Source organism: Citrus sinensis, chromosome 3 (genome assembly GCF_022201045.2).
Source record: "Citrus sinensis cultivar Valencia sweet orange chromosome 3, DVS_A1.0, whole genome shotgun sequence".
Classification (NCBI taxonomy): domain Eukaryota; kingdom Viridiplantae; phylum Streptophyta; class Magnoliopsida; order Sapindales; family Rutaceae; genus Citrus; species Citrus sinensis.
Window position 1 is genome coordinate 15,165,554 of NC_068558.1, and position 17,961 is coordinate 15,183,514.

General features: G+C 35.5%; 1 protein-coding gene and 2 non-coding genes across 3 annotated transcripts; 1 reads left to right on the plus strand and 2 right to left on the minus strand.

Moving 5' to 3' along the window:
* Nucleotides 1–2,152: 2,152 nt before the first annotated feature.
* LOC112498391 (small nucleolar RNA R71) lies at nt 2,153–2,259 on the minus strand. The gene has a single exon (XR_003065709.2). It is a non-coding gene; the product is annotated as a small nucleolar RNA R71 (small nucleolar RNA).
* Nucleotides 2,260–5,370: 3,111 nt separating this feature from the next.
* On the minus strand, nt 5,371–5,474 carry LOC127901573 (small nucleolar RNA R71). Its single transcript, XR_008053816.1, has one exon. It is a non-coding gene; the product is annotated as a small nucleolar RNA R71 (small nucleolar RNA).
* A 10,198-nt stretch (nt 5,475–15,672) lies between these two features.
* Nucleotides 15,673–16,350, plus strand: LOC127900608 (uncharacterized). Its single transcript, XM_052435772.1, has one exon. It carries the CDS (start codon nt 15,673–15,675, stop codon nt 16,348–16,350), a length of 678 nt encoding a protein of 225 aa, XP_052291732.1.
* The last annotated feature ends 1,611 nt before the right edge of the window (nt 16,351–17,961 follow it).

The window sequence follows — 17,961 nt, forward strand, 5'->3', positions numbered from 1 at the left end:
AATATATATCAAGTACGAATGCAAAGTATGCTTAATTATAAACATAGTGTGCCATATCAAAAAGGCAATGATTAAACCAAAAAATACTATTTCATTTTCAATTTGCATCGAAAACTCTTTTACAAGTAGTATTTATCCATATAACCTGTATTATCAATTGAAAATATAAATACAATACACAAAATCACCCGAAAAGAGCAAATATAGTGACAAATTTTTGTAAATATTTCACTAGAAAAATTTAATTTACTATCGTGATTGTTTTTGCTAAAGAGATTTCAACATAATATCTAAACAACTATAAAATGTTGGTTGTAGAAACTTTCATTTTAACTTATAGTATTATTGATAACTCTATGAGATGAGAGTTATTACAGCAATTCTAGACTTTAATCAAGATCACTTAGAGAGTAAATGAGGTGTTTTTATTATATTTTGGTTATATTTTGCATAAACATTTATTTTAGTGAGTCTTAATAAGTTTTGCTTGAATTAAAGTAGTTTGTGCTCAAAACAGGTGCATAATTGTAGGTTTTCAGAAGTTTACAATTCATGAAGGGATGCTGAGATATTAGACCAGCAAGAGGAGGAAGGAATATTGCCACAAAATAAGTTAAGTAAAACTGAGAACAGTGTAGTGTTCTAGCCGTTGTTAGAGCAACCATTGCTGTAACAATCCTGGAGCATTGAGGGAGAAAACTTAGCACGGGTTAGCTGCAGAATTGTTATCTGCAGTTTCCTAATTTAATTCATGCACACCCGAGGCCTTTGTTTACCCTAGTTTTTAGTTATAAAAAGAGGTGCGCATCACATAAACCAGGGAAGAAATTATCATTAGGGACTTTAGAGAGAAAAAGAAGAAGAAGATCAAAATTGAAGAGGACGACTTCAGCAGCATTGAAAAATCCCGCAGAATTATTTGGATTCACTTTTTGCCGTTCTCAACTTATATTTTTCTTCTTTCTTTGTCTGATTTAATGTATCCCGTGAACAATATGTTGATGTTTGTTAATATACTTAAGGGTGTGAGAGTTCCAATACGCGACAGCTGAGGATGCAGATTAATTCTGCCCAGTACTGTAGCAATTGCTGTAACAACTGGTGTTAACTTGATGAAAAACAGTCAGTCCATAAAGAGAGTTTGATCATTCAACTACCATATTCTCAATTGAATCTTAGACACATTTAATTTAGTTTATTTCATTACTGCATTGTTTTATTTAATTCTTTCACAATTATGAATTTCGATAAAACCTACTTTACATTTGTTAACTTCAGACTTAAGTTAGATTGTACTATTGTGATTGCTGTAGCACTTTTAGTGACATCAATCCCTGTGGAGACGATCTTGAATATTCATCACTTTATTACTTGTTGTGTACACTTGCACATTGTCATCAATAGTATTTGATTATAAAAATTTACCAACAAGTTTTTTGGCGTCATTGCTGGGAATTGATTGTTTCTTTTTGAAGTGTAAAGTAAATCTTGATGGTGCCGATTTGATTTGATTTATTCTATTTATTGGCAGATCAACACTTGCATGCGCAAAGACAGATCTGTTGTATTCCAATTTGATCTTGAGATTGAAAGGACTGTTAGGAGACTGCGAAGAGAACAAAGGAATTCAAAAACTATTTCAGGCATGGATAACTTGCAGGATGTGGGAAATTTGGACCCTTACAGGCCCTTACAACCAGTCAACATTCAAGAAGAGCATAATGAACATGCTAACCAAAGACAACCAGACAACAACAACATTATTTTCATGGCCGATGACAGGGATAGAGCTATTAGAGATTATGCTATGTTAACTCCTCAAGTTGTACACCCTGAAATAATCAGACCAAAAGTAGAAGCCGCAAACTTTGAATTGAAGCCAGTAATGTTTCAGATGTTGCAGACAGTAGGTCAATTCAATGGATTGCCAAATGAAGATCCTCACCTCTGTCTTAAGTTGTTCTTAGAAGTGAGTGATGCTTTCAAAATTGCTGGAGCAACCCAAGATGCTTTAAGAATGAGGCTTTTTCCTTACTCCTTAAGAGATCGAGGAAGAGCATGGTTAAATTCGTTACCATCTGATTCCATCACTGCATGGAATGAGTTGGTTGATAAATTCTTAATGAAATATTTTTCATCGACAAAAAATGCAAAATTGCGGAATGAGATTACTTCTTTCCATCAACTTAAAGATGAGAGTTTGTATGAGGCTTGGGAAAGATTCAAAGAACTACTCAGAAGGTGTCCTCATCATGGCATTCCTTGTTGCATACAATTGAAAACTTTCTATAATAGGTTGAATCCTAGTACAAGATTGATGGTGGATGCTTCTGCAAATGGAGCTTTGTTATCTAAATCTTACACTGAAGCTTATGAAATTCTGGAGAGAATGGCCAACAATAATTATCAGTGGCCATTAACAAGGCAACCGGTAGCAAGAGGAGCAGCAGGGGTACATAACATAGATGTGATTACTGCTTTATTAGCACAAGTAACCTCATTGACTAACATGGTAAAAGCCATGACATCTGCTCTAGCAGCAGTAAAGCAAGTTGCTGAACTTTCTTGCATATACTGTGGTGAAGAATATGACTTTGATAATTGTCTTATAAATCCAGCATCATTAAACTATGTGGGTAATTTCAATCGACAGTTTCAAAACAACCCATATTCAAATACTTATAGCCCTAGATAGAAGCAACACCTAATTTTTTCATGGAGCAGTCAGAATCGAAATGCTCCAGCATTGAATGGACAAAATAGGAACATTCAACTACTGGTTTTCATCAGCAGAGTCAAGGGCAAAAACATACCAATCAGGATCCAATCACTTCACTGGAAGCACTGATTAAGGAATACATTGCAAAGAATGAAGCAATTGTGCAGAGTCAAACTGTATCCTTGAGGAACCTGGAGAACTAAATGGGACAACTTGCCACAGCAATGAGTAGCAGAAATCAAGGAAGCTTACCTAGTAACACAAAGATCCTAGAAGAGAGGGCAAAGAACACTGTAAAGTAATTAACTTCAGATCTGGAAAAAATGTTGATATCCCTGTTGATGTGACTAAAAAGGGGCTGGAACTTAATTCCTCACAAAAACCACCTCAAGATGGAAGTAAGTTACAACAACCCAACCATCAAGACACTTGTGACAGAGACTAAGCTGCAACAACTATGGAAGGAACTCAACCAATACATGCTGAAAAAGAAATTGCAACACCAGTAGCTGTTGAGTGTTAGAAAATGTATATTTATAAAGGAGAAAATCGTCATTTTACAATTCAAGTTTTACTAACACCCTTACTTTTATGTATTTAAACTTCTTGTCATTTAATTATATGTGTTGTATTATAATTAAGTATTTTATGTATTTTAGGGGCATTATAGTCATTTTACAATGAACGAGAGATCAGACGGCAAAACGAACATCACTTTTGAACTCAGGACGGTCGAAAATCTTAGGAGGAGTATAAAAGGAAAAATGGCACTGTTCACATGTACGGTACTGTCTACGTTACTGTTCACATAGACGGATCGATGACGTGGCATTGACCGATGATGTGGCATTGACTGATGAGGTGTCACGATCTTGTTGGACTAAAATTCTTATGCACTGTTGATCAATGACGTGGCAGCATATCAGTGGACCAAAAATCTCGCGTACGGTACATGCATTACATAGGATTATTTTCAACCAAACTGCATCACTGTTCAACCCGGGTCAAACCGTGTTACTGTTCACCCGCATGGTCAAACCGCGTACTGTTGACTGATGACGTGGCGCAATACTGAGCGTCCAAACTATTTTTAATCCAATGGACAAGATTTACTCAATGTATCTATAAAAAGGGGGCCTCCCCCCCTAATTTGATGGCCCTGAATCCATTTTTGGGATCCATTTTCTGTAATTCCTTCTCCATCTTGTATTTTCTACGTATTTTAATAAATTTCTATTTTACCCCTTATTCAATTATGAGTAGCTAATTTTCTTTTAAACTTGGGTTGAAGGTGAAGTATCAACATGTGTCATGGGCTTTATTTGGTAAATTTGTTTTCTCTTCCCCTCTAGTTTTTGTGGATGTTTTGACTTCTCATCGACAAATAATAATAATCTTGTTTAGTACCGCCTTGGTTTCACCGGCTCCCTAATACAAGGTTATTATTATTTGGCACGATAAACCCTTAGCACCATATTGATTAGAGTATGGTTCATGAGGTGTGGATTCCCCCTTCATGATTTAATTGGCATTAATAAGGAATATTTAGCCCATGGTACCTGTTGATACGGATCCAGATACCGAAGTACGTCATTTCAATAGAATTCTCTTCAAATTATTTTCGCCATTTTAATTCCAATTTTAGGATAATCCAAATCATTTTCACCACAAATCCAACCACCCATTTAGAAATTAATTCTACACACAATTAAAATCTACCTACTCGTAGGATCGACACTTGTCACCATTGATCTATACTACAATAGATTCGTGCACTTGCGAATTCAATAAAATTTGCACAACAAGTTTTTGGCGCCGTTGCCGGGGAGGTAAGTTATTTTAATTCGTAAAATTAATTTTTGTGAATAATTTCTTTTATTTGTTTTCTTGTATTTTTTTTATTAAAAAAAGTGAATATACATTTAGAGGTAATAATTTCTTTTCTTTTTCTCTTCTTAAAAATTATGTAATTTAATTTTCAATTTATTTTTCTTTGTAATTATTTTTTGTTTATCTTATTAATTTATTTTTAGTTAATTTATTTCACATATTTTTTTAAGTGTGTTTTTTTTATAGAAAGGTTATAACAGCGTGATAAGGTTAGTACCGTAATTCCTCATTCTTCTTTATTTTTATTTGTTTTGTTCCCATTTATTTTGTATTCCTTGCATGCATGGCCGTAGGTCATTATTACATAATCTTAAACCTATAGACCTTGAACTAGAAAAAACATTGCGCACACACAAACACACTAAAAATAAAATGAATTTGCAACAACAAGCACCACAGGAGAGGCCTTTTAAGGACTATTTTAGTCCCTTAGCTAATTTGAGCAATCATGCATAAGATACCCAAATGTAGCTGCTAGAAGTTTTGAACTAAAACCTAGTGTGCTAAATTGTCTCCCAACATTCTATGGCCTAGAAAATGAGGACCCATATAATCATTTGAATGATTTTCATGCTGTTTGTCAAACATTTAGATATGAGAATTTTTCAGATGATGGTGTTAAATTTAGACTATTCCCATTTTCTTTAAAAGATAGAGCTCGTTCATGGCTCAATACATTGCCTGCTAATAGCATTACATCATGGGAACAAATGGTTACAAAATTTTTGAATAAATATTTCCCAGTGCATAAAACCAATGCTATTCGCAGGAAAATTTCAGAGTTTACACAGAGAGAAGAGGAACAGTTTTTCGAAACATGGGAGCGATTCAATGGGCTACTCTTGAAGTGTCCACATCATGGGCACGAGAAATGGCACCAATGCCAATACTTTTTGGAGGGATTATTGCCGAATGTGTAAGAATGACTAATGGCAACAAATGGAGGAGAGCTAATGTCAAAAAGTGCATCAGAGATTTGGAAATTTTTCCAGCGACAAACGGATAATTCCCAACAACGGAGTCGGTCGCTTAGGAACACTAAAAGAATTGAGGGAGTAAATGAGGTTCACATTGGCGAGTCAAGTTCAGAAATTAAAGAAGTTAAATCGATAATTGAAGGTCTCTCTCGATAAATAGCATCGTTATCGACTGCTAAATCAATAGAGCCATATGACCATGACTCATACTCAGATCAAGCCAATGCCATAGGTGTAATGAGAAAACCATTGAATTACAACCCATACTCCAACACATATAACCCTGGATGGAGAGACCACCCAATTTTTTATGGTCTCAAGGATTCCAACAGAATGGACCAGCAGCTCCAGCTCCACAAATTCCACAAAATCCTCAAGCCTCTCAGCCACTATTTAAACCATACAATCAAAACCAGAACTACTCTCAACTCAGACCATGAGAGGGTGCATTCCAGAATTTCAAGAATGTTACTCACTCCACGATTGAGTAACAGAACCACACCATTGATGGACTACGAAATGAGTTGAGAGCAGGCTTCAACTCACAAGCCCAATTAGTTTTAAGCCTCGAGAAGATGTTGGGACAACTTACTTCTTTAGTTCAGACCTTGGCAATGACAGTTGAGAAAGGTAAATTTCCAAGTCAACCAGTGCCTAATCCTAAAGGAGTATATGAAGCAAGTACCAGTTCACCACAACAGCATGTAGAGGTCAAAGCAGTCACGACCTTGTGAAAAGGAAAAGAAGTCGACAACAAAGTGGAAATGTCGTTGACAAAAGAAAATCAAATTGTACCTGTAAATACTGAGGACTCATCACCGGAGGAGAAAGAAGAAACCAACCCACGAGAATATGTTCCCAAAGCTCCATTTTCTCAGAGGTTAGCTAAAAGAAATAAGGGAAAATCCACAGGTGAGATTCTTGAAATCTTCAAACAGGTAAATATTAACATCCCTTTACTTGATGCTATAAAGAAAGTTCCATCTTATGCCAAGTTTCTTAAAGACCTTTGTACTAAAAAGAGAAACATTCATGTTCAAAATAAGGTATTTTTAACAGAAAACGTTAGTTCTATTCTCCAACATAAAATTCCTCTAAAATGCAAAGACCCAGGCTCCCCCACTATCTCATGTAGCTTAGGGAACCACACAATTGAGAATACTTTGTTGGATTTAAGAGCTACTGTAAATCTGTTGCCTTACTCAGTATTTTTGAAACTTGGACTTGGAGAATTACACCCAACTCCAGTGGTGTTACAGCTTATAGATCGGTCCACGCAAATACCTCGTGGTATTGTGGAGGACGTGCTTATCCAGGTAGATAAGTTTTATTTTCCTATTGATTTCATTGTAATTGACATTCAACCAATACAGGATTCAAGGAAACATATCCCCATTATTCTAGGCCGACCTTTCTTGGCAACTGTTGATGCTCACATTCAATACCGGACTGAAAATATGCAGTTGTCCTTCGGTAACATGACTATGGAGCTGAACATCTTCAACATTGCCAAACAACCTCACAATGCAGATGATAGAATTGTTGATGTAGATTTAATAGAAACAATAGTTGATAATACTTTTCTTTCAAACCTTAGTGATGATCCTTTACAAACATGTTTAACTCACTTTGGTTTAGATTTTGATATTGACAGATCGGTCGATGAGGTCAACGCCCTACTTGACTCAGCACCATTCATGGACATTAATAAATGGAAGTCAAGAGTTGAACAACTAGCACCGTTAGAAAAGAAACTCATCCCATTATCAGAATAACCAGCGAAACTCGAGCTCAAACCATTACCCAACACTTTGGAATATGCATTTTTAGGAGAAGAAAGTACTCTGCCGGTAATCATCTCATCATCCCTAAATGACGAACAAAAAGGTAAGTTGTTGGATGTTTTAAAAGAGCACAAAAGAGCATTATGATGGACCATAGCAGACATCAAAAGTATAAACCCAGTAGACTACATGCATTATATTCACCTCAATGAAAATACTAAATCTACTAGGGAAATGAAACGTCAGTTAAATCATAATATGAAAGAAGTTGTTAGAACTGAAGTCCTTAAGCTATTAGACGCATGTATCATTTACCCAATTTCTGATGGTTAATGGATCAGTCCTGTACAAGTTGTCCCTAAAAAGTCAGGAGTCACAATAGTTACCAATGCTGATAATGAATTGCTACCAACTAGAGTAACTACAAGATGACGTGTATGCATTGATTATAGAAAGTTGAATTCTGTCACACGTAAAGACCATTTTCCTTTACCATTTATTGATCAAATGCTTGATAGATTAGTAGGCCATGAATTTTATTACTTTCTAGATGGTTACTCAAGATATAATCAGATTCCCATAGCACTAAAAGATCAAGAGAAAACCGCTTTCACTTGCTCTTTTGGTACTTTTGCATATATGAGGATGCCATTTGGATTATGTAATGCACCTGCTACATTTCAACAATGCATGTTAAGCATTTTTTCTGATATGGTTGAATGATTCCTTGAAGTCTTTATGGATGACTTTTCCATTTTTGGTGACTCGTTTGATCAATGCTTACATCATCTAACACTAGTTCTGTAAAGATGCATCGAGAAGAATTTAGTCTTAAATTGGGAGAAGTGCCATTTTATGGTAAAACAAGGTATTGTTCTCGATCACATCATTTCGAGCAAAGGTATTGAGTTTGACAAAGCCAATGTGGATCTCATTTCTAATCTTCCTCCACCCAAAACAGCCAGAGAAGTAAGATCTTTCCTTGGGCATGCTGGTTTCTATAGACGTTTCATTAAAGATTTTAGCAAAGTTTCTAGACCTTTATGCAATTTACTTGCTAAAAATGTACCTTTTATCTTTAATGATTCATGTCTTATGGCTTTTGAAAAATTAAAGTAATTGTTGACATCATCACCCATCATTCAGGCCCCAAACTGAAGCTTACCATTTGAACTCATGTGTGATGCATCTGATTATGCAGTAGGAGCAGTATTAGGACAAAGAGTTGATTGAATTTCCCATGTTATTTACTATGCTAGTATGATATTGAATGATACACAATTGAACTATTCAACTACTGAAAAAGAAATGCTAGCAGTAGTATTTGCATTAGAAAAATTTCGATCTTATCTCATTGGTTCTAAAATAATTATATTCACAGATCATGCTGCTTTTAAATATCTTCTCACAAAGAAAGATGCAAAAGCTAAACTAATTCGTTGGGTGTTACTTTTGCAGGAATTCGACTTGGAATTTAAAAATAAGAAAGGCACAAAAAATGTTGTGGCAGATCATCTCTCTCATCTTCATTTTGACACAATTTCTAAACATTTAACATTGAATGAGTCATTTCTAGATGAACAATTAATGAGTGTGGAAGTATTACCTTGGTATGCTGATATAGTTAATTATCTTATTACAGGTCAACTTCCAGAGCATTGGACTAAGCAAGCAAGGCTAAATTCTTTGCAGAAATAAAGATTTCTTTTGAGATGACCCGTATTTGTTCAAGTATTGTGCAGATCAAATTGTTAGACGATGTGTCCCAGAAAGTGAAATTAAAAATATCCTTTCATTCTGCCATGAATAAGCTTGTGGAGGCCATTTCAGTGCTAAGAAAACAGCTACTAAAGTTTTACAATGTGGTTTTTATTGGCCAACTATATTTCGAGATGCTTACACCTTTTGTTCTTCATGTGATAGGTGTCAACGAATGGGGAGCATTACACGAAGGAATATGATGCTATTAAATTCAATTTTAGTGGTTGAGATTTTTTATGTATGGGGTATCGACTTCATGGGACCCTTTCCCCCTTCTTTTGGCCATCAATACATATTGGTTGCTGTTGACTACGTATCGAAATGGGTAGAAGCAATTCCATGTAGAACCAATGATCATAAGGTGGTGATAGGATTTTTGAAAAGCAACATTGTTTCATGCTTTGGATTCCCTCGAGCAATAATCAGTGATGGTGGTGCCCACTTTTGTAATAAAGCATTCAAGGCACTTTTGACAAAGTATTCAATCACTCACAAAGTGGCGACCCCATATCATCCGCAAACCAATGGCCAAGTTGAGATCTCCAATCGGGAAATAAAGCACATATTAGAAAAGACGGTGAAGCTCGACAGAAAAGATTGGTTATTAAGACTTGATGATGCATTATAGGCATATAGAACGGCTTTCAAGACCCCGATTGAGATGTCACCCTATAAGCTAGTGTATGGAAAAGCTTGCCACCTACCTGTGGAACTCGAGCATCGTGCATATTGGGCTATCAAGAAATTCAACTTTGACATGCAGCAAGCCAGCTCAGAAAGAAGATTACAGCTGGGAGAACTTGAAGAAATTCGCAATGATGCATACGAAAATGCCAAGATTTACAAGCAACGAATGAAAGTCTTCCATGACAAGCAAATTATGAGAAAATCTTTCACTCCATGTTAGAAAGTGCTTTTATTCAATTCTCACTTGCACCTATTCCTAGGTAAGTTACGCTTTCGATGGTTTGGCCCTTTTATTGTTCATACTGTTTTTCCACATGGGGCAATTGAAATTAAAGACCTAAAGAACGGTGCCACGTTTAAAGTTAACGGTCAAAGATTAAAACCATATCTAGAATACCAACCATATGGAGAGGACACCGAAATAAATTTGAGTGACCCACTAGATTTGAATTAATTTTTTTTTTCGATGATTTGATTTTTTTCTTTTTTTTTCTTTTTATTATTCTTTTGCTAATTGAAATTATTTTTGCGTAAGTGTGTTTGTTTAACCATTAAGTTTTTTTTTCTTATCATTGTTAATCATGAGTACCATACTTAAACCGTTCCTCCTGAACATTCTTAAACCACTTCAACGTGTAAACTCTCATCTCAAAAGGCAGATTCGATTTTGTAAGACACATCGTATTTGGGCTCTGCAACCACCAGAGTTAGTATCCTATGTTGAGGGTTTAGAAAGCCAACTCAGAGACATTGAGAGAAGTGTTTACGACATCCAGTTGGAGCTTGAGGTAAATTCAATAAGAGGACGATTTTAATTTTCTTTGTGTGTTTTAATTTGTTTTTCTATTTGTGTGCTTTAGTTTGTTACCCCAGTGAAGTGGCGGATAACGGTACTCCGTGACAATCAAGTGGGTTACTTCAATTTTCCCATAATAACTGATATTCTGAGGCGAAGGTATGGACAGAAATCAGATTCTAGCGAAGCTTCACAAGCGATTCCCTTCACTTCCTCAGAATGCCCTCCTTACAATCTATAAAGCCCGGTCCGAACACATGCGATTGATCATGAGGAATCATATACCTGCTGACATCCATTGGTTAATCGAGGCTAAAGTACGACTGGCAAGTGAGTTACCTCCAAAATTTATTGCATACATGCCTGGTTGTGGTAAAGGAAATTATGCAAGAAAACGACGAGTTCAAAAAATTTTTGTTGCTTGTCATAAGTGTGCCAAAATGAGTTGCGATAAAAAACCATGTTCTTTAGGAATGATGTCTGATAATAGAGAAGATAAGATTCAATTCATTAGGGATGGCTTGAATAAGGAGTCATTAGATGATATCCTTCTGTCTCTTGAAACGCATCCCAGTGGATATGTGCAAGGAGCGATTCTCCAGTTATGACCATTATTCCAGAAAGAGCATGCACGATATAGTCTCGGAAATCTGACTATAAACGACTCTATTTGCCAGTTTATAAGAAAACTGGATGGGAAGCCCATCCTCGACCCATAGAGGGCGTTCAATCCGTTTCTGGACGTAAAACCAGAGGAAGATGTGAGCCACAGTCGCAACTACCTGTAAATATCATTTTACTTCACTGTTATTTTATTTCACTGTTATTTTATCTTTTGCATTATTGTCTTTAATAATTTTATTTTATGATTATTTCTTTTTATTTTTACTGTTTCATTTTTGACTCGCGAGCCATGTGCTTTACGCGTTATTTGACACTGACATGTCACCTCATACACAGTTGTGACCCGCTGTCACCAAGATTCTTAAATATGACTTTTTGTTAAGCACTCACAAATTATTTTTGAGAAATATTAAAATGGCAGCTACTCCCAATAGACAATTCAAGAACATTTGTGTGCTTTCTGAATTTAACTATGGCAAACATAAATAGTTCGTTGAGGCAGCCATAGATCTTGGTTGAAGCATAGCAGAGAGAAAATTACACTTGGTGTATGGAGGAGGTAACCGAGGGTTATCAAAATTGGTCTCAGAAGCTGCTTTTGTCAGAGGAAGCCAAGTGTTAGGCATCATTCCAAGAGCCCTAAAACCTTTGGGCAGTTTGTCTGACCCACTGACTAGAGAAGAGTTAGTCGTCTCAGGTATGCAAGAAAGAATAACTGAAATGCTTAATTATGCTGATGCTTTTATTTTCCTTCCAGGAGATCTTGCAACACTAGAGGCACTTATCACACTAGCATCTTGGGCCCATTTGCACATTCACCAGAAACCCATCGGTTTGTTAAATGTCAATAACTTTTATGATGGTTTCATCGCATTTCTTAACCATGCAATAAAAAACTATTTCGTTCCTTCCAATGCGAAAAAGCTTTTTATTTGTGCTCATATTGCTAAGAGCTACTTGATATGTTACAAGCTTATAAACCGGATCTAGACCCCTAGACCTTTGTGTTGGAGAGTCCAAATAATAACGGTAACAGTAGCCGCAGTAAGAAGTACAAATTAGATTTAACTCCCCGCCTGTAAATATTTTCTTCTGTGTTGCACCACCTAGGTGATGTCTTCTAAACTCTACTTCTTTCCTTTAAAACATTGAGGACAATGTTTCGTTCTGGTTGGGGGGAGGGAATAGTCGACAATTGTGGAATCTTGGTTAAGTTTTTACTAATTTTTTATTGTAGAAACTAGTTGTTGCTAACTTTTTGTGTTGAAGATGGCTGAATATAGAGTGTAGTTACTCTAGAAACACATCTTTTTCGTTAAAAAAAAAATTCCAGATATTTTATTTTTCTTTATTAATTTTTTTACAATCATTTTTCTTCTTCTTTCTAATTTCTCCTTTATAAATATACACTTTCCAATTTTTTAAGTCGAAGATGGCTGAATATGGAGTATAGTGCCTCTAGAAACGCATCTTCTTAGTTAAAAAAAACATTTTTTTATCATTTTAAGTGTAATTTTTTTAATTAGTTTTTCTGCATCATTTTCACACTTCTGCATGCATATTTTCCTTTCATGTTTAGAATAGGTTGGAGGGTAGAATGTTGTTTAAAAAAAAATTGTGTGATTTGTTTTAACATTGGATGACATGATTAATTTCAAATTTTAGTATTTGTATTATCTTTGGTCTTAAATGATGTTACGCTATGTTTGCTACTTTACATGTTGATGTTGGAGATAAATATGAGTTGCTTGAAGGAATGAACATGTCATAATAAGTACTGAGTGAGTTTTTGAGCCTATTATTTTTCTTGGAGAGTAACCCTTTTGCCCATTCTTTATACAGCTTAGTAGTTTTATACATGATCTTTAGATTTCTTTTGAGTTAACCCTAAAAAAAAATATTATAAAATTAAAAAAAAAGAAAAAAGTGTGCTGCTACATTTGGAGACCCATCTAACTAGTAGATATGGAAGATTATTTAGAGCCCTAAAAGATTATGGAAATGTTATATTTGATCCGTTTGAGCCTTTCTAACCATCCCTTTTGTGAAATATCCATAGTTAACCCTTTTGAGCCTTAAAACAAAAAAAAAACCTTTTCTTTCTCAACTTATCATCTTGACCCACTCCGATTTGGAGTATTACCCGATGTCTTATAAGTTCCATCACTTATTTATGTTTGAGAAAAATGTAAATAATTATTTTGTTCAGTGACGTTGTGCTAAACAAAAGCAAAAAAAAATTGTTGTTTTTTTTTAAAAAAAGAAAAAAATATAACAATAATAGGTGAAATCCACCTTGCAACTTCCAAAAAAAAAAAACAAAAATCTCTGCATTTTTCTCAAACATACACTTTGTTTTCCTTATTTCCTCTCCTTGATTAGCCATGTCCCTAGCCTACGTTACGTCCTAATAAAAGTCCTTCTTAATTTTAGGGAACTATAATCTGAAGTAGAAGCTAGTTATATGGGTTAAAAAGATGTAGTGGTGCATAAAAAAATAAAAATAAATAAATTGGGTTGACTAGCATTTTTATTTTACTTGAGATCGTATTATTTCTAAGCTGAGGGCATATTTCTTTCATTTTGGTGAGAGCATGTGATATCACTTCTTCATTATTTTCTCTCAATTGCCATTCATTGGAGTGACTATTTTTATTAGATTTAATTTCTTTGTGAGAGTGTCACTACTTCCAGTGAGATTTTGGGGTTTGACATGTCATTCTTGAAAGTAGCTATGACAAAGTCTACTGGACTGATTCATGTGGATGGTTGATGTGGGTGCGATGTTTCTTTTGACTAGAGATAATGCTTATAGTTTTATTTAATTAATATCATTAGTCTGATTGAATAAACATGATTGTTTAAAAAAAAATCATTTTTGATTTGAATTTTGTTTTCACTTTATTTGCTAGGGACTAGTAATAAGCTGGTTGGGAGGTGTGTTGAGTGTTAGAAAATATATATTTATAAAGGAGAAAATCGTCATTTTACACTTTAAGTTTTACTAACACCCTTACTTTTATGTATTTAAACTTCTTGTCATTTAATTATATGTATTGTATTATAATTAAGTATTTTATGTATTTTAAGGGCATCATAGTCATTTCACAATGAACGAGAGATCAGACGGCAAAACAAACATCACTTTTGAACTCAGGACGGTTGAAAATCTTAGAAAGAGCATAAAAGGAAAAATGACATTGTTCACATGTACGGTACTATTCACATGTATGGTACTATCTACGTTATTGTTCACGACACTGTTCACATAAACGGATCGATGACATGGCATTGACCGATGATGTGGCATTGACTGATGATGTGTCACGATCTTGTTGGACTAAAATTCTTATGCACTGTTGATCGATGACGTGGCAGCATATCAGTGGACCAAAAATCTCGCGTACGGTACATGCATTACACAGGATTATTTTCTACCAAACCGCATCACTGTTCAACCCGGGTCAAACCGTGTTACTGTTCACCCGCATGGTCAAACTGCGTACTGTTGACTGATGATGTGGCGCAATCCTGAGCGTCCAAACTGTTTTTAATCCGATGGCTACGATTTACTCAATGTATTTATAAAAAGGGGCCTCCCCCCCTAATTTGATGGCCCTGAATCCATTTTTGGGATCCATTTTCTATAATTCCTTCTCCATCTTATATTTTCTACGTATTTTAATAAATTTCTATTTTACCCCTAGTTCAATTATGAGTAGCTAATTTTCTTTCAAGCTTGGATTGAAGGTGAAGTATCAACATGTGTCATTATTTTCTTTTCCCCTCTAGTTTTTATGGATGTTTTGACTTCTCGTCGACAAATAATAATAATCTTGTTTAGTACCGCCTTGGTTTCACCGGCTCCCTAATACAAGGTTATTATTATTTGGCACGATAAGCCCTTAACACCATATTGATTAAAGTATGGTTCATGAGGTGTGGATTCCCCCCTCATGATTTAATTGGCATTAATAAAGAATATTTAGCCCATGGTGCATGTTGATACGGATCCAGATACCGAAGTACGTCATTTCAATAGAATTCTCTTCAAATTATTCTCACCATTTTAATTCCAATTTTAAGATAATCCAAATTATTTTCACCATAAATCCAACCACCCATTTAGAAAATTAATTCTACGCACAATTAAAATTCACCTCCTCATGGGATCGACACTCGTCACCATTGATCTCTACTACAATAAATTCGTGCACTTGCGAGTTCAATAAAATTTGTACAACAATAGCCACAACCTTCAACAAACTAAATAAGCAGAGTTTGGCACCTCCTGAAGCTAGCCAGCAGTTTAGGCATCCACCCCCTTTCCCACAGAGATTCCATAAGCAAAGACTAGACAAGCAGTTTAATAAATTTCTAGGAGTGCTGAAACAATTACACATCAACATACCTTTAGTGGAAGCTTTGGAGCAAATGCCTAATTATGTGAAATTTCTAAATGACATCTTAGCACAAAAGAGAAGGTTGGGAGAATTTGAAACGGTTGTTTTAACAAAGGAAAGCAGTTATATGCTGCAAAATAAGATTCCTACAAAATTGAAGGATCCAGGAAGTTTTACAATACCATGTTCTATTAGAACTAGGTACACTGGCAGAGCACTTTGTGACTTGGGAGTCAGTATTAATCTGATGCCATTGTCTGTATTTAAGCAGTTGGGAGTAAGGGAATACAGGCCAACCACAGTCACCCTGCAATTAGCTGACATATCTCATGCATGTCCTGAAGGAAAAATTGAGGATGTACTGGTGAAGGTTGACAAATTTATCTTCCTAGTAGATTTCATTGTACTAGACTTTGAGGCTGATAAAGAGGTACCTATTATACTTGGAAGACCTTTCTTAGCAACTGGAAAAACTCTGATAAATGAGCAGAAAAGAGAGCTCACCATGAGAGTGAATGATCAACAAGTCACATTTAATGTATTAGAGGCTATGAAGAACCCTAATGAGTTAGAGGATTGTAATTTCCTGAGTGTTGTGGATTTTGTTGTAGCAAACAGAATTGACAGATACTGCAATAATGAGATCAACAAAGTGACCACATTTGAAAGCTTTGAAGAAGAAGATGTTGCAGCAAACCAGATAAATTAGATGGAAGGAAAGCAATCTGATAGACATAACAGATTTGTTAAGCATTTGAATCTTTCAGACAGGGAAGTAAAAACAACTTTACCATCTATTGAATCACCTCCTAATCTTGAATTAAAATTGTTACCTTCACATTTGAAATATGTTTATCTTGGTCAAAACAATACACTCCCTGTAATCATCTCCTATACTCTAGATGCAGGGTAAGAACAGAGTCTAGTAGATGTGATTGGGAGATACAGAAGAGCAATTTGATGGACCATGGCAGATATCAAAGGGATAAGTCCATCAATATGCATGCATAAAATTCTGTTAGAAGACTGTCAAGGCTGAGAATCAAGTAGCAGACCACCTGTCGAGGCTGGACGCAGACACAAGTACATTGACAAGAAAGGACATCACTGAAACTTTTCCTGATGAACAGCTGTTGGTAGTACAACAAGCACAGGTGCTGCAGCAATCAGGATCTCCATGGTATGCAGATTTTGCTAACTACTTAGTAACTGGGTTGCTACCACCTAAGTTGAAGTTTCAGGAGAAAAAGAAATTTCTTCATGATGTTAGAAGCTACCAATAGATGACCTATATTTATATAAGTTATGCTTAGATAAAGTAATACGAAGATGTGCTTCAAAGGGAGAAATTCCACATATATTGGAGTCATGCCATGCTACAGCATATGAAGGACATTTTGGTGGTCACAGAACAACTGCTAAAGTTCTGCAATCAGGTTATTACTGGCCTTCTATTTTTAAAGATGCTTGTGAATTTGTCAAATGTTGTGACAGATGTCAAAGGACATGGAACATAACTAAAAGACATGAAATGCGATTGACAAATATTATGGAAGTTGAAGTTTTTGATGTATGGGGAATAGATTTCATGGGACATTTTCCACCATCCTTTGGAAACTTATATATCCTTGTTGTTGTAGATTATATCTCTAAGTGGGTAGAAGCTGTATCATTACCTACCAATGATGCTAAAACAGTGGTGGTCTTTCCTCAGAAAAATATTTTTTCCGGGTTTGGCACTCCCAGAGCAATTATTAGTGATAAAGGTACTCATTTTTGTAACAAAGTATTTACTGCAGCCACGATAAAATATGGAGTCAGGCATAAAATAACAACAACATATCACCCACAATCTAATGATCAGGTAGAAGTGTCCAATAGAGAAATTAAGAAGATCTTAGAAAAAGTAGTGAACCCAGCACGGAAGGATTGATCTTTGTGGTTACATAACTCCTTATGGGCCTACAAAACAACATACAAAATACCACTTGGCATGTCTCCCTACTGAATTGTTTATGGAAAGACTTGTCACTTGCCACTTGAGCTAGAGCATAAAGCACACTGGGCACTGAAGCAATTAAATTGGGATATACATGCTGCAGCAGAGCAAAGGAAGCTTCAGCTCTGCGAGCTTGATGAATTATGGCTGTTCTCATATGAAAATGTAAGAATCTATAAAGAGAGGACAAAACAATAGCACGACAAGCATATCCAAAATAGGAAATTCAGCCCTGGTCAACTAGTGCTGCTCCATAATACAAGACTGAGATTATTTCCAAGAAAACTAAAATCTCGATGGTCTAGACCTTTTAAGCTGCTC